Raw genomic sequence first — 26,705 nt, forward strand, 5'->3', positions numbered from 1 at the left:
AGCCTCCCTGACCGAAAGAATGGAGGCTCAGGAAGCCGCCACAGCCGCACAAGCAAGACAGCTGCAAACTCTAGCAGATATGCTGGATGATTCTGAGAATAGGGGACGCAGAAATAATATAAGAGTAAGGGGATTGCCTGAATCTATACCCCCCCAAGGAGTTGAACACCACTTTGAGAGATATTTTTAACTCGGTACTAGATAGGCCTCAGGATGCCCCACTGGAACTGGATCGTGCCCACAGGTCCCTGGGCACGCGTCCCGGCGAGCAAGATCCACCGAGAGATGTGATATGCCGGGTTCACAAGTATCAACTTAAAGATGCGGTCATGGGAGCAGCCAGGAGAGCAAAATCCATAAACCACTTGGGATCTCGTATACAGCTCTTCGCAGACTTGTCCAGATGGACACTACAGAGACGCAGAGCTCTCCGCCCCCTCTTAGACGAATTACGACGCGGCCTTCCCTATACTTGGGGATTTCCATTCTGTCTTCGGGTTCGGAAGGGAGGTAGAGTGCATTGTTTGAGCCATCCTGGCGGAGTTCCAGCGTTCTCAGCTGCCTTGGATCTAACGGAGGTGGATATACCTGACTGGCCACCCCTGCCATCATACTATAGACTTGAAGGTCTCCAAAGAGGCCAGAACCCTCAGCAGCAACGTCGTCGCAGGGGTCGGCCCGATGGTCCAGGGCACATGCACCCGGTAGACGACGAGGCTGGATAGTATGCCTGGTCCTGAATTGCAGGTGGTCCTGCGGTGTTATGTTTTGAGGGATAACTTGCAGTCTAGAAGGTTATATTGGTTCTGAGTTTAAAAGCGAAGTATTCATAATACTATCAGTGTTGTTGATATCGAAAATAGTTAAGAATTGGGGTATGCTTCACTAGCCTATAATTAGATAATATACGTATATTCTCTATCTGTTCAGTCCTCGTTATAAAGGGAATACGATGGTTAAATCATTACGGGGTCGGGAACCGGGGGAGAAGGTGTCTCCAACTCCTCTTTTTGCTGTACACTTAACCCCCGGAGGCGCTGTTTTGCCATCAAGGCACGCAGCTGTTATATTTTACCTCCAACAGGTTTTCCTGGAGTGTGCTTATTTACACTCGTATAGTTAAAATTTCCTATTTCTTTGTCTTCTTTCTCTTTTTCCTTTTTCTAACTTCGCGTCTACTTTCTTTGTTAATACCCACTCCCTTCACTAGCTCTCTCTCCCTCATCAATAACGGGCGTAGGACTCCGAAGCCGATCCATCTTGTTAGCCGTAACCTGCATCCTTGACCACACGCTGCGGATACAATGTCGAGTAAGACCACTGTACAAAAGATAACATTGGGCTCTTTGAATACTAGAGGCTTTAATACTCCGCAGAAGCGGTCACATATTTTACATGGTATGCATAAGAAAAAAGTAAATATAGTAATCTTGCAAGAGACACATTTTAAAGTCGGACACATCCCTAATATTCACAACCGACACTACACGACATGGTTTCATAGTGCGAACCCGGATTCACGCTCCCGCGGGGTATCTATAGCGCTCCATAAATCTCTCCAGCATAACACATTGGACACCTTGGTCGATACGGAGGGCAGATACGTGCTTTTGAAAATTCAAATTTTTTCAACCACATATACTATAGCGGGTTGGTACGCTCCCGGCCGGGACCAAATACGAGCTGCTAGATCTTTCCTGAAGATCGTGGCTGAGTTTGCTGAGGGGGTGGTTATACTGGGAGGAGACTTTAACATGACTCTTAACCCGACTCTAGACTCCACGGCAGCGAAGTCATATCTTTCATATCGTCAGCTATCCTCACTGAAAAGGGACCTCCAGGATTTGCGACTCGCTGACGTCTGGAGACTTTGTAATCCCAATGAAAGAGACTATACGTTCTTTTCCACACCGCACAACTCTTATGGGAGGATTGATTTCTTTCTCCTTAGCCACTGTGCATTGGCCTGGAACCCGAGACCTTCTATCGGGAGTTTTCTATGGTCGGATCATGCTCCAGTGTTTCTGGACATTAGCCCTCCTGACTCGGGGCTGAGACAGTGGTCGTGGAGACTGAACGATAATCTTTTAAAAGATAATACTTGCGTGGCCGACATCAAGTCTACCATAGTGGACTTCTTACAAGACCATGCACATGACACCACTGCCATCCCTGTTAAATGGGAGGCCCTTAAATGCGTTCTTAGAGGGGTTCTCATTAAGCATGGATCTCGCTTGAAACGAATAAAAAGTAAAGAGATTACAGACTTGACAGAAAAGATACTGACGTTAGAGACGAAGCATAAAACGGACAAGGACACGGAAACGCTGATTGACTTGATCAAATACAGAGACGATCTGAAGTCCCTACTGAGTGAAAAATACCGACACCACAGAAATCGCTTTAAAAGTATATTATACGGTCAAGCTAACAAATGTGGACGTCTACTGGCCAGGTTCTTGCATCCGCGTAACCAGACTACATACATCTCTTCTCTCCAGCAAAAAAGGGGGTCGAGCGACGTCAAACCCGACAGAAATTTTGGACATAATGAGGCGTAACTATCACACATTATATAATATTGGTGGAGATTGTCCCCCTCAGTCACCTTTGGATCCTCAACCATGCATAGAATCTTATATTCACGATACCGCCCTTCCCACACTGGCCACGGACTTAACTATCTCGTTGGATTCGGACTTTACGACAGAGGAGATTGTTGAAGTCATCCAAAACACTCCGGCTGGTAAAAGCCCGGGACCGGATGGGTTTTCCCCTCATTTCTATAAGATGTTTCAGGAACAACTTAGCCCTATTATGACGGGGGTATTTAACTCCATCACAGCTGAGTCCCCGTTCGCCCCACAGTCTTTAGAGGCTTTTATTACGGTGTTGCCGAAGCCGGGCAGGGACCCTAAATTAGTAACAAATTACCGCCCAATATCTCTCATCAATGTTGATGTAAAATTATACGCCAAAATACTGGCAAATCGACTGGCTCCTCTCTTGCCCTCTGTAATACATTCAGATCAGGTGGGGTTTGTGCGAGGAAGGGAGGCGAGGGACGGCATAAGTAAGACCCTCAACTTGACTGCCTATGCTAAATCGAAGTGTAAACCGTTGGTTGTACTGTCGATGGATGCGGAGAAGGCCTTTGACCGTGTGCACTGGGGCTTCATGTTTTCGGCCCTACGACAGCTGGGCCTGGGGAACAGTTTCCTGCATAGGGTCGCAGCCCTATACTCTGGCCCGTCAGCCAGGGTCAAGGTAAATGGAGCAATGTCGGGCTCTATGACCATTGGGAACGGGACCAGGCAAGGGTGCCCTTTGTCGCCCCTTCTATACGCGATAGTTATGGAGCACTTGGCAGTGGCGATAAGGAAGAACCCTAGTGTACACGGTCTATGGGTGGAACGATATTCATTATAAAGTCTCTCTTTATGCGGATGACCTCTTAGTGTATATATCCCAGCCACACACAACCCTCCCATCATTGATGGAAGAGTTCCAAAAATATGGAGAGGTCAGTAATTTCAAGATTAACTTTCAGAAAACTGAAGCCCTAAATATATCCCTAGGACAGACTGAACTTACAAGACTTATGGGAAATTTCCCCTTTCGGTGGAAGACTGGGGCCATTCAATATTTAGGCATTCAAATCCCTACTGACACGACCGACTTATATAAATTAAATTATGTGCCTTTGTTGGAGTCGACTCTGAAACAGTTGAGGGAATACGGACGGAAGAACATCTCATGGTTTGGCAGGATGAATTCATTTAAAATGGACATTCTTCCTAGGTTTTTATATCTATTCCAGGCGGTCCCGATAGTGCCGCCGAAGACATTCTTTCAGACCATTAGATCTGCGTTAATCCGCTTTATCTGGAAGACATCTAAACCTCGTCTTAAATATTCTATTCTAACCGCCCCGAAACCCAGAGGTGGAGCGGGCCTCCCTGACCTGGAACTCTATCACTGAGCTTCCCTACTTGCACGTCTGTTTGACTGGCAGTTCGGTCATCATTCTAAACAATGGGTTCAATTGGAACAGGCATCTTTCGGCGTCCCATTGTGTCATCTCCCGTGGATCAGACGTACTGAACAGGTTGCAAATGACTATAAGGGACCAACAGGTTTCTTGACTCGAGAAGTTCTACAGGTCTGGAATCGTGTTAAACATAAAAAGAAACTGATCAGTAATTTGAACCCACTGTCACCGATATTTGGTAATCCGGACTTTCCCCCAGGGTGTCACAGAGACCAATTTTTAGGTTGGCATAGGAGTTCTGACTTACGACTGGGACAGATACTAGTAGACGGAAATTTTCCGACATGGGATGCCTTACGGGAAAAGTTCCCTAGTAGGTCACTCTCCTGGTTGGAATATAACCAGTTGAGATCGTTTATACGGGGACGTTTGGTTGACCGTGCTTCTCGCCCTCCCATGCCGCGGTTGGAAGCTCTCTTACAAATGTAGGACTCTCCCTCACATTTGATTTCCTTTTTATATAAGGAACTTCACTCAGGGGAATCGGAAGGGGTTCCAAGTTACATCCGCGCATGGGAGGAGGAGATGGGTTGCAAGTTCTCGAAGGAGGACCTTGACAAAGCTTTTCTTTATACACATAAAATGTCTCCGGCCGGGGGCGCTCAAGAGAAAAATTATAAGATACTGACTAGGTGGTATCTGTCCCCCGTTAGATTGAAGTCCATCTTCCCGACATTGGATGATACATGCTGGCGCTGTGCAATGGAGAGAGGCACGCTATACCATATATGGTGGCAATGCCCTGCTATACGACCCTTCTGGGAAGGGGTGTTTCGGGCCTACCAGGAGATCTCTGGGAAATGTGTCCTTCCCTCCCCACAAATTGCCATTTTATCAATTCTCCCGGGTTCCATATCCACACAAAAGAGCCTTCTCCGGTTTTGTATTACTGCAGCAATGATGGTGATCCCACGCCACTGGCGTACAACGACAAAGCCAACTATAGCAGAGTGGTTATCAGAGTTTATAGACATTTTTCGTATGGAGGAGTTGATGGCTGAATTGGAGGGAGATAATTCCCGTTTGATTCGAACATGGCAGCCCTGGATCGTGTTCAGGGAGACGCCTGGACTACTTCGATTGACCGAAAATGTTTCTTAGAGGCCGGCTCGGAGGTCTGAACCCCCCCCCCCCCCCCTTTTTTTTTTTTTTCTCTTCTCCCTTCCTCTCTCTCTCCTTCTGCTTTTCTCCCCTTTCCCTCTTTATCTATACTCCCTGTGAGTTATCCTTTTCTTTCTGTTTCCTCTCTCTCTTTGATATTAGCAATACACCCTCACAGGTTATGGGCAAACTGTTGGCGAATCCGGTATGGCTTGGTGTATAACCGTGTATAATACTGTATCTTGTATGTTATATGTTATAATCTTTTCAACTCTTTTCAATAAAATAGATTCAACATAAAAATTCAAATTTGGAAAATTGCGAAATTTTAAAAATTTTCGCCAAATCTCAGTTTTTTTTTCACAAATAAACACAAGTTATTTGAATGAAATTTTACCACTAACATGAAGTACAATATGTCACGAGAAAACAGTGTCAGAATCGCCGTGATCCATGGAAGCGTTTCAGAGTTATTACCTCACAATGGGACAGTGGTCAGAATTGTAAAAATTGGCCCAGTCATGAACGTGCAAACCAACCTTGGGGGCTAAGGGGTTAAGCATTTTATTTATTTTTTTTCCTCCTCTCAAAAAAAGTTTTGATTAATGACTCTCATCAAACGCCAATAAAAAGACGCCCAAAAACTGCTGAATAAACGGTACCAAAGATGACCATGAGGAGAAACATTGATAAAGTGCTTCAGGAAACAACCAAGCAATACAAAAGAATATGCTTCAAGATTACAAAATGGCAGGAAAAAAAAGCTATTCCTGAAGCAATTTCCTCTTGAAAAACACAATTTTGGTCGCTGGGTGATCACGCGCTCGTAGCGCATGCTCTCTTTTCATTTTTTAAATTAATTCTGTCAGTAATGGCTTACATTTTATGACTGATTAATCTTTTGTTTATTTGCAGGTTATTGCAAATACAAGTTGGGTTACTCTTAAAATCATTCGCAAGCAATATGGAGGGTAAGTGGAGAGACCGATGCAAGTAATTATTAATATGGTAGCAAAGCTATATTCACTGAGAGATTAATATAAAGTATGATATAAACATTTAAATGTTGACATGCCCCCAAAACTTCTTTTATGACCTTATGGAGGGAACAATGCGTAAAACAAATGAATCAATAAAGCCACTATCAGTCTGAATTATTGCTATTAGCCCCATGCATGTTGAAGTATCTGATATACAAAACAGACACCCATCCCGCTCCCGATAGCACAAAAAAATGCAAACGTTTCAGTAGCCAAATGAGAAAAAAAAGTTGATCTCTTAGAGGGGCTTCCATGGACAGCCTTTGTGCTGGCCACTCAGTCTAGCAGGTCCCAAGAGAATACTGGCCTTCACCCTTAAACCCCTATAGATGAATCTTTACAAAATAAATTAGTATTTACATGAAACTGGGGACATTCCTGCCTTTGTCAATAACGCAGTTGTGTGCCTCACCAGGTGATGCTGACTTGGAGCTTCTGACCTCCCTGCTAGAAGAAAATGAAGGTGCTGAGTGTGGCAGTGTGGCTCATCCTGACTCTTTAAGTGAACCTGATGCCTATGATGAACTATTTGATGGAGATGAATCCGGTTCATACCATGAAAGCGACAGTTCCGGTGATGGGCAGGATATTGAAGGGGCGCGAGAAGACTTCTCAACGTTGTTTGGAGATGTTGATGATCTAGAAGACAATATACCTGCACCAGAGTCTGAAAAGCGGTCGCCTTCCTCTAGCCAGGATAGATCCAAGAAAGAGTTGGAAGGTAATGTGTTGTTTACATTTGTGCATTGTGTGAGGTTTTAGGTATTGTTTACAGATGAGGTTTGGAAACTGGATTGTATTAAAATATGTGGAAGTTGCTTCACAGTATTCTAAAATAGAATGTAAGGTATTTTCAAGTAGGCTCACTGTATAATCTTACACTTTAACAATAAAAACAACAATCTTTATTATAATCTATTAAAAACTGATATTAAAAATACCCCATCACCAAAAACACCACAAAAAATGTTTAGTTAATCTGTAACCTCGGGCGTTCTGAGATCAGACTTCGCTATAATCTAGCATTAATCTGTGACAGATCAAGATTGTAAAATCTGGGCTGGCTAATTAACCCCTACCTGACATTGGTGCCAACTGTGTTGTAGCCAATAGCAATATTTAAATTTGGCGATTTGCATAGTTCAATCAATAGAGTGCCCAACAAGTTTTCGAGGAGCTGAGACTCTCATGCATGCTGGACGGTACAGTTACTGAGGCAGCCGAATGATACAGTACCCGCTGGGCATCATACAGTGCCCATGGCAATTGTAAAACCTAACATGCATGTGCCCCTCCACTCCCATTCTAAGGACAGTATACCTGAAGGGGCTTGTTAATATATGGCCTAGTAAGTATTTGTGTTTACGTTGGTCATATTAATGTAGTTAAGTCATTTTATAGTTTTTCTTAATTTTCCGGTTTCTCTTAATTTGTAATTTTTTATTGCAAGATTTTCATATTCAACAAAGAACAGACTTGCGAAAAGGAATAAAGATTAGCAGATTACCATGAGAACAATGTAAATCTGCTTTGTGATATAGATGTACCATATTATGTATGTATCGCGATTCCACCCTCAGCTGTTAGGTGCATGTGTTAGCTGACCAAATCAGCCATCATGTGCCAGAAATGGAGTGGGCTCAGCGCCGGAACCCGCACCAAAGAAGGGGATGCAACCTATGACGTATCTGTCATAGGTTGTAAAAGGGTTAACATTTAGTGAGATGCATTTAATCATGGCGGATGTGATAAGTGTGCTTGCTGATGTAAACTCACTAGTATCAGAGGTAAGGTAGAAAATCTTGAGGATCAACAGGGCCTTTCCCATGGTACTAAAATCGTAAAGAGTAGAGGGAATACAGAAGGGAACAGAAAACGCATAGTACCGTAACTTTATACATATAAAAGTAGAGTAAGTTTAGCATAGTAATAAACCTTAATTTAAGGAATGTTAAAATCAGGATGATCAACTCCTAGGGAGATCCGAGGACTGGAAAATTCTGGACTCAGTCTCCGTGGAATAACAGGTTATACATTTTTTTTTTTTTTTTTATTTTTTTTTTTTATCATAGCCTAGAATTATGATAGAGATGGGGAAGGCACAATTTTGTTCAAAACTGTACAGACTTTAATTTGATATGTCACAACACTATGTTGATATTTTGTTTTTGAGGAGTCAAAGTCTAAATTTTGTTTTGCAATTTTGTGAAAACGGTTACAATTTTTTAAAAAAAAAATGCATGTGTTACTTGTGTTCTTGGTTCGATTTGTTCATGTATTCAAGTTCGGATCTCCATAGGATCATATTTCTAAGCGTGATTTTCTAAATACAGTCTCATTCTACTCATACATGTTTATTTCTAAATTAAAAGAATCCATATTTGTAACATCTTTTTAAATATACATGTAACAATTTTTTTTATTACATCACCTTACATGTCCTTTTTCATTTTTCTTTTCTTTTTTTTTTTTTTTTTTTTTTTTTTTTAAAGAATAGTATAGTAGTTAAATGATCAAGCTAAGAAATGAGTCTTAAACAATAACAGTAAGTCATTAAACTGACATTTTATCATCAATTTGTCCCTTCTACTGGGTGAAATGTAATCTTTTCCGCAATCTCTTACTAAAAATGGGCTTTTCCTTTTGTGTCATTGTATGTCTGGCCTTATGGGATTAATATCTGATTTCTGTTTAATTTTATAATGTCTAGCTTTCTTGGTTACACAAAGCATGGTGATGGACAAGAGGGTGCAGAAAAGTCACTTCATTAGCATAATCTTTGAAGAGTACATTGGCACTGGTGGCTGGCTAATCATTCACAGGTCACATAACCAGTTATGTCATGCATTGCCACTCTTGTGCCACCTTCAATCATTTCATGGACTTCACTGTCGTTGCTGAATGAAAAAATCGTTCTTTTTATTTCTGTTTCACTATATGGAATGAAAGTGTGTTATTGCCAAGTCCCTTTGATGGCTTCTGCTTTCTGAAATGATGTTTTAACAAATTCTGCCCTCTTCATAGTCCTGGTTTGTACAGTACTTGAACTGGATTTTAGGAATATTTTTCCCACTCCAGTTGAAAAGTTGCATGGGTGTTACGACTTGGTGTGAATATGTCCTCTGGAGGTTAGTTCGAGTTGCAAGGCATTTCACAGTGCCTCCTAAAAGGTGATACGGGTTCCACTCCAAAATCTTTCTTGTGATGGAATACATTTTATAAAGTTTCTTCTGTTTTTATACTGTGCGGAAGAGCCATCTGAGAAGTAGTAGACCTTGCTCAAACTTCATAGGATGTCTGTTGTTATTACTGAGATTTTTTCAATAAATGAACAGCTATTGAATCATGAAGTAAGCACTCCAATATTATAACGACACTTGTATTTTATTTCTGACTGTACTTCATCCTGAACAACAAAGGAACAGTTCTCAGAAAAGTCTAAGCTTATTACTGGCTCACTCTGATTTCTTTGAGATGGTTGCAGTTGTCCGACTGTTGGTGAGCTATAAATGTGCTTTACTCTGTCGCCTAATTGGGGGACACAGAACCTTGGGTGTTATGCTGCTGTCCACTAGGAGGCGACACTATGCATAATCTGAAAAAGATTAACTTTGGCTCCTCCTCTGCAGTATACACCCCTGGACGGCGTCAGCCTTCTCCAGTTTTTGCTTAGTGTCGCAAGGAGGCACACCTTTTTTCTTCCGTTTTTTTTTTCCCTTTTTCCACGGAAATACAGATGAAGAAAAGTGGGTCTCCAGCGAGTCTCCCGGCATGGCTCCCTCCTCGGTTAGGGGTATCCTATTAGGGGTACCCGGTTGAGGTCGAGGTGGTTTTTCCCCATGTCGCTCCCTCCCCAGTCCCTCGGGTCCTGGTTCGAGGTCGAGACCCCCCTCCTTCCCCAACCCCTTTAAGGGGTCTGGGTTGAGGTTGAGGCGAGGATGAAGACCCCCTGACGGTGACAGACGCACCCTCCCTAATCCCCCGCAGGGGGTATTGGGTTGAGACGCCTCAGGTAGGGTCGGAGATCAGGCAGCATTTCGCAGCTTCCAGGGACCCCAGGCTGGCTGAGGGATCCTGTTGGGGCCGGGGGAGGGTGCGGACTGGATGGCACAGCAGAGACAGGGTTTTTCTGCGTCCCTGTCTCTGCAACAGCAGCGGCTCCATAGCGCTTCAGGGGCACCCCATACAAAAACCGCTACCCCCACCGCTATCCAGTCGACCATTCTGGGGGGGTCTGGTACAAATCCGCCCCCCCCCCCCGGACTACCGCGCCGCTCTGGAGCCCTCCTGGGCATCAGGCTTCTAATTTAGGCCGCGGCTTCGGCCTAGCTGAAGCCGCCGCCTTTTCCCCGCCCGCCCCCCGGATGACCAAAATGACACGCTGGAGTGTCATAGAAGGGGCGGATTGAGGCAGAAAGGGCGCGTTTTTACACAGCCCAGCGCGCCCTTTTCAGCTCTCCGCCCCCTCCTCCCTCTCCTCAGAGCCCCGGTGGCCATTTTTTCTGGATGAGATCCAGGAGAGGAGCATCACAGCGGTCTCCGGGGGGCACAGAACTTGGATCTGTCGGCGCTGGACCTAGGGGCACACCGGTGGGGTAAGCTCACAGCTGGGTTCTCATTACTCAGCTGTGAATCTATACTTCCTATAAGGCTTTCTGTGGGTTCCCTCTGCGTAGCCACCCCTGTACGATCCCTTATAGCCAGCCTCTGTGCACTATGCCGGGCTCAAGGAAGAGAACCAGGCAGAAATGTTTCTATGCATTCTGTACAGCCTGCAAAGCCACGCTCCCTAGTGGCAGCACGTATCCGCACTGCCGGGACTGCATCCAGAACTCTGGGTCAGAACCCCAGGGAGTCCCTACTGACGCTTCAGTGTCACAGGCCACGCCGGAATGGACAACTCAGATGTCTCAGTCTATGTCACAGTCCATTGACAACCTAACTGCTACATTACTGCAAGCTCTGCAGAGTCGGGCCCCGGCTATGGACGGTACACAGCAAACGGACAGCTTGTCTCAGGAACATGCTGCTTCCGACTCTCACAGACGTAAGCGGACCCACAGGTCTAGATCACCTAAGTCGCACTATAGCACAAGGTCGTCCCCCTCTAGGGAGAGACAGCGTCATTCCAGGTCTCCTGGGCAGTCCCCTGCCACAGACAGTGCAATTTACCACAGGGATCCCCCACCACAGAAGACCCCCGCCCCAGGTCGCCCTCCAGGGATCACCTTAGCGAGGCACAGGATTCGGAGGGCATCTGTGACTCCGACTCAGATAATGAAACGGTCAGGTCCGTGGTACCTTCTCCCCCTAGCAATACAGCGCTAGTTGAGGACATAATTTCTGCCATTCATCGGGTGCTAAAAATTCCAGAGTCGCCCCCGGAAGTCCCAGAACATAGGATTTGCTTCGAAAGTGTTCAAAAACCACCTAAGGTCTTCCCTAATCACGATGAGTTTGAGAAAATACTTACCAAACAGTTTGCGCAGCCTGACAAAAAATTCGCTAATCGCAAATATTTGGAAGCGAAGTACCCCTTCCCACAGAGACACCAAACAATGGACAGATCCACCTGAAGTGGACCCTCCGGTTTCTAGGCTAGCAGCGCAGACTTTACTCTCTCTGCCGGATAGCTCAACCCTCAGGGACGCAGCAGACCGGCAAGTAGAACGCATGGCTCGTTCTATTTTCGAAGCGGCAGCCGCCTCTCTGGGCCCTGCATTTGCTTCAGTTTGGGCATCCAAGGCCATCCTGGCTTGGGCCAAAAAACTACAGGAGGGTCTTCAGGCTTCAAATCCTGAACTCTCGGACCAGGCGGTCCAGATGGCAGTGGTAGCAGACTACATGATTCATGCAGCCCTGGATTCCGCCAGAGGTGTAGCGGGAATAGCATCTAACGCCATCACGATCCGACGCATCCTCTGGCTGCGAGAATGGAAAGCGGATGCAGCCTCAAAGAAGTCCCTCACGCGACTTCCGTATTTTACTGGAAGACTTTTCGGCGAAAAGTTGGACACCATGATAGCCAATGCCACTGGGGGTAAGAGTACTTCTCTCCCTCAACTAAAACCGAAACGCACGTTTAAACGAAGAAACCAGACGCGATTCCGATCCTTTCGGAATTCCTCAGGCTGGTCCGTTTCGCGCCCAGTGCAAAACCGCAACCGTTCTCCACGCAGAGACAACCCACGGACGCAGCAGCGACCGGACAGGGCTTGGCAGTCGAAAGCAGGCCAAGCGAAACCCAAGGGAGGAAAACCTCAGAACTTCACTTCATCATGACTCGAGACCTCCGGAAGACACCCCACCAGTAGGCGGCCGACTTTTACTCTTTCAGCAAGTCTGGCTGCCTATTACAGAAGACAGGTGGGTCAGGGAAATAGTGTCTTCTGGATACAAGATAGAGTTCACTTCCGTTCCACCGAACCAGTTCTTCCTTTCTGTTCCTCCAACACCACCAGAAAAGGCTCGTGTTTTCCACCAAGCGGTTTCCTCTCTCCTTCAATCAGGAGTTGTGGTGCCGGTTCCCGCGAACGAGAGATTCCGAGGATTCTACTCAAATTTGTTCGTAGTCCCCAAGAAAGGAGGCGGCGTCCGACCCATACTGGACCTAAAACAGCTCAACAATTGCGTACGGGTCCGTCATTTCCGCATGGAGTCCCTCCGGTCCATCATTGCATCCATGGAGCAGGGAGAATACCTCGCCTTCATAGACATACAGGATCTCCACATACCAATTGCTTCCGCCCACCAAAGGTTTCTCAGGTTCGCGGTCAACCAAAACCACTACCAGTTTGTCGCCCTTCCGTTCGGACTCGCCACGGCTCCAAGAACGTTCACCAAAGTCATGGCGGCCACCATGGACGTCCTGCACTCAAGAGGCATCCTAGTCGTCCCGTACCTGGACGACCTCCTCGTCAAGTCTCTCACTTTCAAAGACTGCGAGGTCAGTGTCTCAATCACTCTAGACACTCTGAGTCGCCTGGGATGGCTAGTCAACCTACAGAAATCGTCGACCATCCCAACTCGGACTCTAACATTCCTGGGAATGGTATTCGACACCGCCAGGGGCCTGGTGCTCCTTCCCAAGGACAAGACACTGGCCATCCGTCTGGGAGTTCGCACACTCCTTCGCAGTCCTCCTCGATCTCTCCGGTTTGCCATGAGAGTCCTCGGCCGGATGGCAGCAGCAATAGAGGCAGTGCCATTTGCCCAGTTACACCTCAGGGTCCTTCAACTAGCCATACTCAGATCTTGGGACAGGAACCCCTTCTCCCTCGACAGGGAGTTCAGGTTGACGTCATCAACCAGGAGGTCCCTGCATTGGTGGCTCAAACCAACCTCGCTTACACGAGGGAAGCCATTCCTCTCAGGACAATGGAAGATCCTGACTACCGATGCAAGCCTGACAGGCTGGGGGGCAGTGCACCTACATCACAGGGCACAGGGCAAGTGGTCACCGAGGGAAGTGACATTGCCCATCAATGTTCTGGAAATCAGGGCCATCCTCTTGGCACTGAGAGCCTTTCATCACTTACTTGCAGCCTCGCACATACGGATACAGTCGGACAATGCCACGGCTGTGGCATACGTGAACCACCAAGGCGGGACCCGCAGCGCCCAGGCGATAAGAGAAGTGGCTCATATCCTCCGCTGGGCGGAAGACACAAGGTCGGTACTTTCTGCGGTACACATTCTGGGTGTAGAAAACTGGGAAGCCAACTTCCTCAGCAGGCAAGGAATGGACTCGGGGGGAGTGGTCTCTCCACCCCGAGATTTTTTACCAGATCTGTCAACGCTGGGGAACCCCGGATGTGGACCTAATGGCATCCCATCTCAATACCAAGGTTCCCAATTTCATGGCCAGGACACACGACCCGCGGTCGCTCGGAGCGGATGCCCTGGTCCAGGACTGGTCCCAGTTCCGACTCCTGTACATTTTTCCACCCCTCCCCCTAATCACCAGGGTCGTGAAGAAGATCAAGCAAGAGGGAGTTCCGACCATCCTCATCGCGCCAGACTGGCCCAGACGTACTTGGTACGCCGACATCGTCCAACTTACGGCAGACGCCCCCTGGCGTCTACCCGACCGTCACGACCTTCTGTCTCAAGGTCCGTTCTTCCACCAGAATTCAGGGGCTCTCAATTTGACGGCATGGCCCTTGAAACCTGGATTCTAACCCAGGCAGGTTTTTCACCGGCAGTCATTACAACTATGATCAGGGCAAGGAAGCCTGCCTCCGCCAAGCTCTATTATCGTACCTGGAGAGCTTTCTTTTCTTGGTGCGAATCTCATGGACAAGTCCCACTCCCTTATTCCCTCCTGAAGGTACTAGGTTTTCTTCAATCGGGCCTAGATGCCAAGCTATCCTTAAGTTCGCTTAAGAGTCAGGTGCCGGCGCTTTCAGTCCTTTTTCAAAAGCGCATTGTTATTAAACCGCAAGTAAGGACTTTCATCCAGGGAGTTTCCCGATTGGTTCCTCCCTACAAACGTCCGCTGGATACGTGGGACCTCAATCTGGTCCTGACAGCATTGCAAGCTCCACCCTTCGAACCTCTTAGAGGAGTTTCACTCTCCATTCTGTCTCAGAAAGTGGTTTTTCTAGTGGCGATCACCTCGTTACGCAGAGTGTCGGAATTGTCAGCACTTTCCTGCAGACGGCCTTTCCTAGCCTTTCACCAGGACAAGGTGGTTCTCCGCACGGTACCATCCTTCCTTCCGAAGGTTGTGTCCAACTTTCACCTTAATGAAGAGATTTCACTGCCTTCCCTTTGCCCGGTTCCGGTTCATAGAGTGGAGAAGGCTCTGCATACGCTTGACCTCGTCAGAGCATTGCGAATTTACGTGTCCAGGACTGCACCTTTCCGGAAATCTGATTCTCTCTTCATTCTTCCGGAAGGTAGTCGCAAGGGGTTGCCGGCTTCCAAGGCTACCCTTGCCAGGTGGATCAGGTCCACCATACATGAGGCCTACCGACTTAACAGTTCCCCTCTTCCGGCCGGTATCACGGCACACTCTACACGGGCAGTAGGGGCCTCCTGGGCCATTCGGCATCAGGCTTCGGCACATCAAGTGTGCAAGGCGGCCACTTGGACTAGCCTACACACGTTTACGAAACACTACAGTGTTCATACCCAGTCCTCAGCGGATGCGAGCCTGGGTAGACTGGTTCTGCAGGCGGCAGTACCCCAAGTCTAGGGGACTGTCAGCACAATATTCGTCCACTGCTTCCCACCCAGGGACTGCTTTGGGACGTCCCAAGGTTCTGTGTACCCCAATTAGGCGACAGTAAAGGAGATTTTTGTGTACTCACCGTAAAATCTCTTTCTCTTAGCCTTTAATTGGGGGACACAGCTCCCACCCTGTTGCCCTTACGGGCCGTTGTTTCCTGTTGAGTTCTCATATTGTTCTTTGAGCTCGTACATAGTAGCCTTCTTACAGGCATGGTTATGTTATTTGGTTACGTTCCTCCTTATGCTTTGGCACAAAACTGGAGAAGGCTGACGCCGTCCAGGGGTGTATACTGCAGAGGAGGAGCCAAAGTTAATCTTTTTCAGATTATGCATAGTGTCGCCTCCTAGTGGACAGCAGCATAACACCCAAGGTTCTGTGTCCCCCAATTAAAGGCTAAGAGAAAGAGATTTTACGGTGAGTACACAAAAATCTCCTTTTTAAAGGGTTAGTCTGAAACCAAAAGGTACATTTCAATTAATAAATATGTAAAAACTAATAACTTCTGTGATTTAAGTCAAGGTGAAATTCCCTACCATTCACTCTCTACTGAAGTTTAGGGTTCTGTCTATATTGCCCACTTATTATTATTTGTTCGACAATCCCAATGTATGATGGGATACTCAAACAAATCGTCATCTGCTGGCAGAAACTGCTGTCACTCCCCTTTCCACCCTGAAATGAAGCGTCATCGAGGTGGGGGGCTGGGATATCCCCACAGTCCCCTTGCTTTGTTTGCCGCCCTGAAACGAAGCATCCTCAGTGACGCTCGTTTCGGAGGCTTGTCCCTGCGCTGACTTCCTTGTGCAGTGTTTCCCCCAGTGCATGTGCAATGAGCACAGCGTCTGGTCTGCTTAAATGAATAGTAAAAAGCCAGCATCTGAGCGTTGTCACTATAACCAACGGAGACTCACCTGCAGGGGCGGCACTAGTCCTCCTGCGCACCGGTTTTAATGCCACCGCTATGCTGCTGGCTTATTACAGACGCTACGCTAGTTCATTGCACAGGGTGCTGGGGTAGACACTGACAAGGGAGACAGATCACGGACCAATTCTTCGAAATGAGCATCACTGATGATGCTTCGTTTCAGGGTGGCAAACAAAGCAAGGGGAATATTGAGAGATTAATTGTAATATACTTTTAGTCCTTCAAAGGTTAGTCCAAAACCAGCTGGTCACAAACGTTCTACAACGTCTTCTGCACTTTTAGAAACCGTGTCAAAAGTACATCTGTCAGCAGATATCCACAGTATAATTTATAAACAATCTACCATAGCCACTTCAAGAAACGAAATCCTTTCAGAAAGCCATTACTGGAGGACATTTTTGCAGATATTTAGGTAACAATTTGAACTCTTTTCTGGACACAATTTCAAATACATACTTTGTAATTACCAAAGTTGGACTCTCCAATCTGAATATCTTTCAGCTTACCTACTTCAATCATAAGCTTAGTGTTCTGGTGCACTTTACATGCGTATACTTGGTGTGCACCACTAGCCAGGACACGATTCTTGGGTCATAGGGCATTTTGAAAATCCTATTTTATCAGAAGTTGAATTTAAAAAAAAAAAAAATCATAGGTCTCTATCAAATTGACAAGTACCAGTCTCCTATGGACATGTTTTCTAAGGGTGTTTGCACACGTTGCGGATTCTGCTGCGGATCTGCAGTGGAATTGGCCCTGCCATTTAAAGCAATGGAAAACGCAGTGCCCACGGTGTGGAATTTTCCACACGGATTTGCTGCGGTTTTAAATCCGCAGCATGTCACTTCTTTATGCGGATTCCGCAGCAGTTTGGCACCTGCTCCATGACAGGTGTCAAACCGCAGGCAAATCCGCGCGGAAAATTCCGCAGCAGAATCCGCAATGTGTGCACACACCCTTACAGTTCACTTTCATAGACAATCTTTCCTGCCATGCATAATTTGGCTCGCCTCATCACTATCGTAAAAACTTTCACTCTATTTACTATAGAATTATCTAATGTTTTGCCTAGTTTAGGATCAGGACAAGACCATGATATATTTTTTTTTTTTTTGTTTTTTTTATTTGGGACAATATAGACCCTACGCTTTCAGATCTCAGGCTGAGCAGATCTGAATTAAAAATTTTCAGATTGACACTGTTCATTATAATTATTTTGCTGAAGTAGGATTCCTTTGAGTTCACAACTTGAATTTTGTTACAGATGTGTCTAGGAGCACAGAAGGCACATGTGAATTTTTTTAGAATGTTATATCATATAGTTTATTTTGGAAATGCTTTTGAAAATTTTGTGCTGGAGTCCACATGGGTATAATATTAACAAAGGTATTCTTGTGACATATTGGGTGGAAGCCTGTACAGTTCTGAGTGGAATGGTGGTTTTTGCATTTCTCTATCTTGGTTCTGGCCTGCGTTATGAGGAGAAAGGTAAAGGGTGTGCAACGCAGAAATTCCCATTTCTCTAGTCCCCTTCCACGACTGCAGCATCGGCGGATGTCTGCACGCCCTAATAGGGGACAGGAAACACAGAGGTTAAATACCCCTCCCCTTTCTACTTTACAACCACCAGTGTTTTTCTCCTTCGCTTCATTGGGGGACACAGATACTGTGGGTGTATGCTTCTGCCGCTTGGAGACTGACACTAAGTGAAAAAAAGAGGTTAGCTCCTCCTCCGTCGTATACACCCTTGCCCCTATTGCGGGCGGAACTCAGTTTTTTGTTTAGTGTCTTTGGAGGCACACGTGTCTGGGTTTCTCCAGACTTCTTTTTTCCATGAAGATAAGACAGGGGCGACTGAGCCTATTGAATGGGTCTGATCTCCCCAAACCATCAACGGGCAAGCACGTGTTGAGTATCGTCTCCATGTATCCTTTCCCGCACCGTGGGACATATCTGGGCCTTTTTCCCCAGACTTCTATTTTTGTTTGTTATTTTATGAAGATAAGACAGGGGCAACGGATCCTATTGAAAAGGTCCAATTTGCCCAAACCAACAACGGGCGAGCACGTGCGAGTGTCCCTCCACGTATCCTCTCCCACGACGTGGGACATGATGCCGGAGTTAGCCCTGTCCACCCCTAGGTATAAAAACCATGGGCTTGCACAGAGGCACAAGACTAGTCTGTGCGGCCCTCACTGCTCCACCAACGCTAGACGGCGGTGCTGCAAGGCGGCGGACGGTCCCTCTCCTCACCCCCCGAAGGGGTTAGATGGAGCTAGGGTGCCTGCACCATCCAGAATTTAACCCCATCCCCTCTACCTGGTGTGCTAGATTCGGAGTCAGGTATGGAGTGCTGGGGAGGGCCCTGCGGCAGCGGTCCGGGGAAGCTCCAGGCATCTTAGGGAGTGTAATTGAATCCTCCTTCCCTCTCCTGCCTCATTCCGCCAGGCAGGGACCCCGGGTTCCGGCGGCAGGGATCGCAGGTGGAAAAGGCAGAGGCCGCCAGCGCGTCCCCCGCGGTGGGCATGCAAAATTTAGCCCGCGGCTTTGGTCGTGACTAGGCTGCGAGCGGAAGTCCCGCCCCCGGCGTGATGTCATTTCTGGCGCCGCTCCCCGGGCTAGGGCGGAGGCCGAACAATTTGAGCCCCCGGCTTCATCGCAGGGTAGGCCGCGACCGGGAGAGGAACGTCCCGGCCTACCCAGAGGAAAGGAACGCTGGGCAGAGGCAGCGGCAGGAACACGTGGGGACAAAGGACGGGGTAAGTGTGACCCCCCCCCCCCCCCCGACCCTAGGGGCACGCTGCAGGCGATTAAAGGTGTTTGTTTTTTTTTGTTTTTTTTTCCCTCCTCCCTTCCCCTCAACCCTCATATAAATTAGACCTGGCAGCAATATGACCGAAAAGGGTAAATCGCACACGTTCCTTTATGCCGCATGCATTTCTTGTGGGGTTAGGTTTCCACGAGCACAGAGCCAGAAGCCTCTGAACGCGCCAAGGTGTCCCCGGAGTGGGCCCCATCTCTGTCACAGTCCATGGTGTCACTTACGAGAGCAATAGAGTTCCTTTGGGCCCCAGATAGGGGCAGGGACAATGGCTCGCCGGCCTTAGAGGGAACCTCCACCTCACAAAAGCCTCCGGCCTGCAGGGGCCGCTCTCACTCCACGCAGACCCGGAGGAAACGAATCCACGCGGTGTCGCCCAGTCGATCCGGTGCCTTGGCATCCGTAAACTCTGCTTCTCGCTCCCCGTCACCAGTGGTTGATAACGAGCAGAACTCAGATTGCGGCTCAGACGAGCCCCTTGACCTGGAAACTCCAAGGTCACGTGAAACAGTGGACAGCCTTATAGAAGCCGTCAATCAGACCCTGGAGATTGAGGATGATCCCGCAGCGGCTATGGGGCATAAAGTGGCATTTAAGCGAGTGAAGCACCCACACAGAATTTTTCCCTCTCACCCGGAGTTTGAGGACATAGTGCTGCGGCACAGAGAACGTCCAGACAGGTGTTTCTTGGGTCAAAAGACACTCGAAACAAGGTATCCGTTTGCTCCGGACCTCCGTAAAAATGGATGGAATCCCCGTTGGGGATCCTCCAGTTTTGCGCCTAGCCACTAAGACCCTGCTATCCGTCCCTAGGGTTTCCTCAATTAAGGATCCCACGGATCGCCTTATAGAGAGCTTGGCTCGCTCAGTATATGAGGCGTCAGGGTCCGCGCTCGCTCCCTCATTCGCAGCAACTTGGGTAGCCAAGGCTATGATATCATGGTCAGAAACATTAAACAAGGTCGTGCAGGATCTACCTGCAGAGATTTCGGAGGTCGCAGGTCAGATGGCGGTGACCGGAGACTATGTAATCAATGCGTTTTGGGATGCGGACAATTGCTCGCCACTTGCTGCCGCTAATGCAGTTTCGGTCAGAAGAGCCCTATGGTTAAGGACTTGGCGAGCCGATCCTACTTCTAAGAAGTCCTTGACTTCCCTGCCTTATCAGTGCGGCTACCTATTTGGGGATAAGTTGGATCTTCAAGGGGTCTGCTTCAGAGGTGGGGGCCACTATTCTCGCCTCTTCCTAGTCAAGAAGCCTTCAGGAAAACACAGAATTATCATTCTGAAACCCCTGAAACAAGTGTTCAAGGTTCAACCTGGCCAATGCCTTCCCGCCGATCCCGATTCTAGCAAGGACATTACAGAAGATACCTTCCGATCATGTCACCACGATTCTAATCGCACCCATGTGACTGGGAATAAGTTGGTACAGCGCTTTGATGGACATGGCCCAGGAAGGTCCGCTACTTCTATCCCCGAAAGACTACCTCCTTCACCAGGGTCCCCTGTTACACCCGGACCTTCACAGGTTGAACTTTGTGGCCTGGCTACTGAAGCCAGAATCCTAAGAGCTAAATGGCTTTCAGATGAAGTGATACAAACTCTTCAGAAGAGTAGGAAGCCAGTGACCAATGCCATTTATGGCAAGGTTTGGAAGAAATTCTTGTCCTGGTGTTCTCCGAATATTCCTGATCCCTTTCATTCTAACATTGCTCAGATTTTGGATTTTCTTCAAAAGGGACTTGATCTAGGTCTTGCACCTAGTACTCTTAAGGTGCAGGTATCGGCTTTTTGCTCTTTGACCAGAACTTAGCTAGTTATCGCTGGATACAGCGTTTCTTGACCTCAGCAGCTAAAAACTGGCCTAGATTTCACAGCCGGATTCCCCCTTGAGATTTAAATCTGGTGCATAAGTCTAAACAGAGATCCATTTGAACCTTTATCGTCTGAGTTTAAAAAACCTTACCCTTAAAATTGTCTTTCTGGTAGCAATTACTTTCACTAGTCGTGTAGGAGAGCTTCAGGCCCTATCATTGCAAGAGCCCTACTTAACAGTTACAGCAGATGGCATTATCCTCCGCTAAGATCCCTCCTTTATGCGTAAGGTAGTCTAAGACTTTCATAGAGGTCAGGATATTTTGCTACCCTCATTTTGTCCAAATCCTTCTAATACGAAAGAGGCCTTTCACACCCTCGATGTTCGTAGGGTGGTTTTCTCCTACGCCTCATTGGGGGACACAGACAGTGGGTGTTATGCTGCTGGCCACTAGGAGGACACTAAGTAAACCAGAAAAAAACTTGGCTCCTCCCCTGCAGTATACATCCTCTCGCTGGCTGAGATTTCTCCAGTTCTTGCTTAGTGTCTATAGGAGGCACTTGGGTCTTGTTTCAGACCCCACCGTTTTTTTCATTTTTGATTTTCTGTAAATTTTTATTAACAGAGTGAAGGGCGCAACGGTTCTTTTCTACGGCCCGCTCTCCCCTGAACCAACAACAGGAAAGCACGCGGAGTATACCTCCCCGTACACTTTCCTGCGACAAATGGGGCTGATTCCCCTGACGATGGTTCCCTTACGGTCGGTACTCCACGGATATGAGGGCAAGCGCAACAGGACGAAGCACAGAAGTGCATGGAGAGGACTTGAGCAGCGCTTTTCGGATGCCCTGAATCGGCCCCAGAGCTCTCCATCCCCCTGCCACAGGGTGGATCGATTGAGCAATACCCCTTTAAGACCTCCTCCAGCTCTGCTACATCGCCCAGAGGATGAGACACCTGCAGCTGGAAGACCCCGAACAGCGCGACCTGCCTGAGCACAGGAGTGGAGGTATGGGGTCGGGTCCTTGTCCCTGGGGGAAGCGCTGACTTAGCGTCAGCAGCGGTACACTGGCGCCTTGTCGCGGCCCAAACACCCCCCCGGACCGGCGCTTACCGTGGGGAGGCCAGAAATTAGAAATTTAGTCCCCAGCTTTTTTCGGCCTACTAGGCCACAATTTAAATAGCGCCGCCCTCGCTAGCGCCGCCCCCGGCGCCTACCGCGGGTAGGCCAAAAATTTAGTCCCCGGATTTTCCGGCCTATTATTTGAATAGCTCCACCCGCGCTAACGTCGCCGCCCCGTTCTCTTGGCGCCTCTTATTCCTTACGAGACGTGCAATTCTAATCTCGGGGACCATGTCTTTTACCTCAGCCTGTGCTGGACAGCCGGATACCGGGTGACACCACAGGGCCACCGCTTTCCTCCTGGGGGACACAGCACAGGACCGTGGGTAAGATACATCTGCCTTCAGATTAAAACTTATCCCCTTCCCTGCAGCTGCAGGCAGACTCTGCCGTTAACCCTTTCAGGAGCGCTATGTCTCAATCTAAGGAGGCTAAACGGGCTGCTAAGACGCACACTGCGTTTTTTACCGCGTGTACCACTTGCAAGTCTGCCTTACCCAGTGCACAGACTAATCCGTTATGCACGGACTGCGACAAGGCCTACGCCCCTCGCCGCCGCTGCTGATGGGCCTCCTGCGTTTAGTACCCCTGAGTGGGCTGCGTCCCGGTCAGTCGGTGGAGTCTCTGACCCAGGCTATAGACGTCCTCCGGGAATCCTCTTTAAGTCAGAAAGCATCTTTACCTCCCGAGGAGGGCTCTGGCGTTGGTCGGAAACCATCCACCAGCAGGGGCCATACTCGTTCAAGGGATGGTCAGGTCTCTAGAAAGCGGACCCATGACGCGAACCCTAGTCACGTTCATGCCTCAGCATTGGCGACTCCTGCCTCTCGCTCTCCCTCTCCTGAGGTTCACAGCGAGCACGACTCTGAATTCAAATCTGACACGTCAGCCCCTCAGAATCCCCCAACTGATCAAGAGTCGCTTGATTCTCTTATAGAATCAGTTAACAGGATTCTGAAGTTGGATGAGGAAAATATTCCCGCTCCAGCACACCCTCTCATTTAAGAAAACCGAGCGTGTGCGCAGGTTATTTACCAGCCATCTGGTGTTTAAGGAAATTATCCAGAAACATAGGGATTGGACACAGGGCAAAAGTCTACTCAGGCTAAATACCCTTTTGATCCAGACCTAATGAAGGAATGGTTACAGTCCCCTCCGGTGGACCCTCCGGTATCGCGTCTTGCTTCTAAAACGCTCCCATCTGTTTGAGGGTTCCTCAGACAGAAACCCCTCTGATCGTCAAATTGACTAACTTGCCGTTCAGTTTTTGAAGCTTCAGGAGCAGCGCTTTTTCCATCTTTCGCGGCAATTTGGGTCACTAAGGCAATGGCCGCTTGGGCTGGAGTCTTGATTACTTCCTTCCAGGGCACCAAGCTTCCTCCGGAGGCAACCACTGTCGCCAGGCAGATAATTCATGCAGTGGACTTTGTAGTGAATGCTTCTTTTGATGCCGCCAATTGCGAGGCTCAAACCGCTAGTGCGATCTCCATTAGAAGAGCCCTATGGCTCCGCGACTGGCGGGCGGATGCCACAGCTAAAAGATCGTTGACTTCTCTCCCCTTTCAAACGGTTCGTCTTTTTGGAGAGAAACTGGACCAGCTCATTTCTGATATTACCGGGGGGAAAAGAAAATTCCTTCCTCAACAGGGCTTTTTGGCCGTTTTGCAACCAACAGCCGATGCGTTTTCGATCTTTTTGCAACAATTCCGGTTGGTCCTATTCTACCTTCTCTTCCGGATCAGGTCGGTCCCCACGCAGAGACAGAGGCTCCCAGGTCTCATACAGACATAACCGCTCTTGGAAACCCAGGCCTAGGGCTTCTGGATCTGGGGGAACCAGATCTCATAGGTCTACCCAATGACTTGTTGCGGTATCCGGCGGACACCGACAAAGTTGGTGGTCCCCTACTTTCCTTCAGCCACACCTGGCTCCCGGTCGTTCACGACAAGTGGGTAAGGGAGCAGGTGTCCTCCAGATGCAAGATAGCATTTTCCCCCCCTCCAACTCGGTTTTTCCTTTCCTCTCCCCCCCCCAAGAAAAAGACAAGAGCCTTCCTTCGGGCTGTTCAGGCTCTAAGGGACGGAGTCATAATTCCGGTCCCTCATCACGAAACGTTCAGGGGATTTTATTCAAATCTTTTTGTGGTTCCAAAAAAGGACTGGACGATGCAACCCATTCTGGATCTCAAACTGTTAAGTCAGTTTGTCACGGTTCGGCGATTCCGAATGGAATCCCTCCGATCAGTTGGCGCTTCCATGGAAAAAGGAGAGTTCCTAGCATCCATCGACATCAAGGACGCTTACCTTCCCATTCCAATCTGCCCATCCCACCAGCAGTTCCTGCATTTTGCAATTCACGAGGAACACTTCCCGTTCGTTGCCTTGCCCTTCGGACTCGCCATCGCCCCCAGGGTCTTTACCAAGGTCATGGCGGCTGTCATGGCCATTCTCCACAAGAGGTAGTCTCCCGAAATGGTTTTCACTTCACAGGTGTGCCCTGTCAGGTTTAGTAAGTGGAATTTGTTGCCTTATAAATGGGGTTAGGACCATCGGTTGTGCAGAAGTCTGGTGGATACACAGCTCATAGTCCTACTGAATAGACTGTTAGCTGCTTTTTTCTTGCCATAATACTAATTCTAAGTAAAGAAAATAAGTGGCCATCATTACTTTAAGAAATGAAGGTCAGTCACTCCGAAAAATTGGGAAAACTTTGAAAGTGTCCCCAAGTGCAGTGGCAAAAACCATCAAGCGCTACAAAGAAACTGGCTCAGATGAGGACCGGCCCAGGAAAGGAAGACCAAGAGTCACCTCTGCTGCGGAGGATAAGTTCATCCTAGTCACCAGCCTCAGAAATCGCAGGTTAACAGCAGCTCAGATTAGAGACCAGGTCAATGCCACACAGAGTTCTAGCAGCAGACACATCCCTACAACAACTGTTGAGGAGACTTTGTGCAGCAGGCCTTCATGGTAAAATAGCTGCTAGGAAACCACTGCTAAGGATAGGCAACAAGCAGAAGAGACTTGTTTGGGCTAAAGAACACAAGGAATGGACATTAGACCAGTGGAAATCTGTGCTTTGGTCTGAGGAGTCCAAATTTTAGATCTTTGGTTCCAACCACCGTGTCTTTGTGCGACGCAGAAAAGGTGAACGGATGGCCTCTACATGCCTGGTTCCCACCGTGAAGCATGGAGGAGGAGGTGTGATGGTGTGGGGGTGCTTTGCTGGTGACACTGTTGGGGATTTATTCAAAATTGAAGGCATACTGAACCAGCATGGCTACCACAGCATCTTGCAGCGGTATGCTATTCTACCCGGTTTGCATTTAGTTAGACCATTTTTCAACAGGACAATGACACCTCCAGGCTTGAACAAGGAGAGTGATGGGGTGCTACGCCAGATGACCTAGCCTCCCCAGTCACCAGACCTGAACGCAATCGAGATGGTTTGGGGTGAGCTGGACCGCAGAGTGAAGGCAGAAGGGCCAACAAGTGCTAAGCATCTCTGGGAAGTCCTTAAAGACTGTTGGAAGACCATTTACGTTGACTACCTCTTGAAGCTCATCAAGAGAATGCCAAGAGTGTGCAAAGCAGTAATCAAAGCAAAAGGTGGCTACTTTGAAGAACCTAGAATATAAGACATATTTTCAGTTGGTTCACACTTTTTTGTAAATTATATAATTCCACATGTGTTAATTCATAGTTTTGATGTCTTCAGAGAGAATCTACAATTTTCATAGTCATCAAAATAAAGGAAACTCTTTGAATGACAAGGCGTGTTCAAACTTTTGGTCTGTAATAAAAATATATATGTATATATATATATATACACTGTGTATGTGTGTGTGTGTGTATATGTATATGTATATATATATATATATATATATATATATATATATATATATATATATATATATATATATATAGTGGTGTAGTTACCACTGTGTCGGCTAGGGGGCGCTGTGTGGGTGTCCCAGGACGGGTGTACGGGCACATTCAGTGTGGTAACAGGAGCAGGGTCCTAAATGACCATTGTGGGTCTCAAGGTGGGTGGCCTTGGGATGCAGGCTCCAGGGTGTATTGATCAGCAGAGGTACTGCTGATCTTTCTGTTACACTGTGTCAGGGAAGCCTGTGTGTCTATACAACCTTTGGTGATGTCATAGCCATGTGATCCCCTTTGGGTGTGGTTACAGGGCTATGTAATTGAGGTGTTTGGCACATGTGAGAGTGTGGAGGGAGTCTGTCAGAGTGTGGACAGACTTCCATGTGTCCAGGTGGGACACTACATAGAGTGGTCTGTGTTCCAAGGAAGGAGAAGCCTTCCTGTGTCTGCGGCTGCAGATAGAGCGCTGCTCTGGACATTGCCCTGGCCTATGTATATTAGTTGTATATGGGGAGGACTACACCTCCCAGCATGTGCTGAGACTCTCGGTCCGAGTCTGAAGCCACGGACGTTTATGTTCTTTTGTGCCTAAGATAGAGGCTATTTTGGTGATACGCTGAGTTATGGTTTATGGAGCAAATAAACCTCATGAACTTTGGGAAGAACCTGCCTCATGATTGTCTCCCGCTGCACCTGAGCGAGTCACATC

General features: G+C 47.8%; 1 protein-coding gene across 5 annotated transcripts in view; it reads left to right on the forward strand.

The window, feature by feature from the left end:
* Positions 1–26,705, forward strand: part of MCM10 (minichromosome maintenance 10 replication initiation factor) — a 118,437-nt gene that overhangs the window by 11,122 nt on the left and 80,610 nt on the right. For all 5 annotated transcript variants that reach the window (XM_073551260.1, XM_073551259.1, XM_073551261.1 and 2 more), the window contains 2 exons: positions 6,068–6,123; positions 6,608–6,913. In XM_073551260.1, the coding sequence (XP_073407361.1) occupies positions 6,117–6,123; positions 6,608–6,913 (313 nt within the window). In that variant the 5' untranslated portion in view covers positions 6,068–6,116. The remainder of the gene's footprint in view (positions 1–6,067; positions 6,124–6,607; positions 6,914–26,705) is intronic.

This window comes from Dendrobates tinctorius, unplaced genomic scaffold, assembly GCF_039654945.1.
Source record: "Dendrobates tinctorius isolate UK_male_01 unplaced genomic scaffold, ASM3965494v1 ptg000174l, whole genome shotgun sequence".
Classification (NCBI taxonomy): domain Eukaryota; kingdom Metazoa; phylum Chordata; class Amphibia; order Anura; family Dendrobatidae; genus Dendrobates; species Dendrobates tinctorius.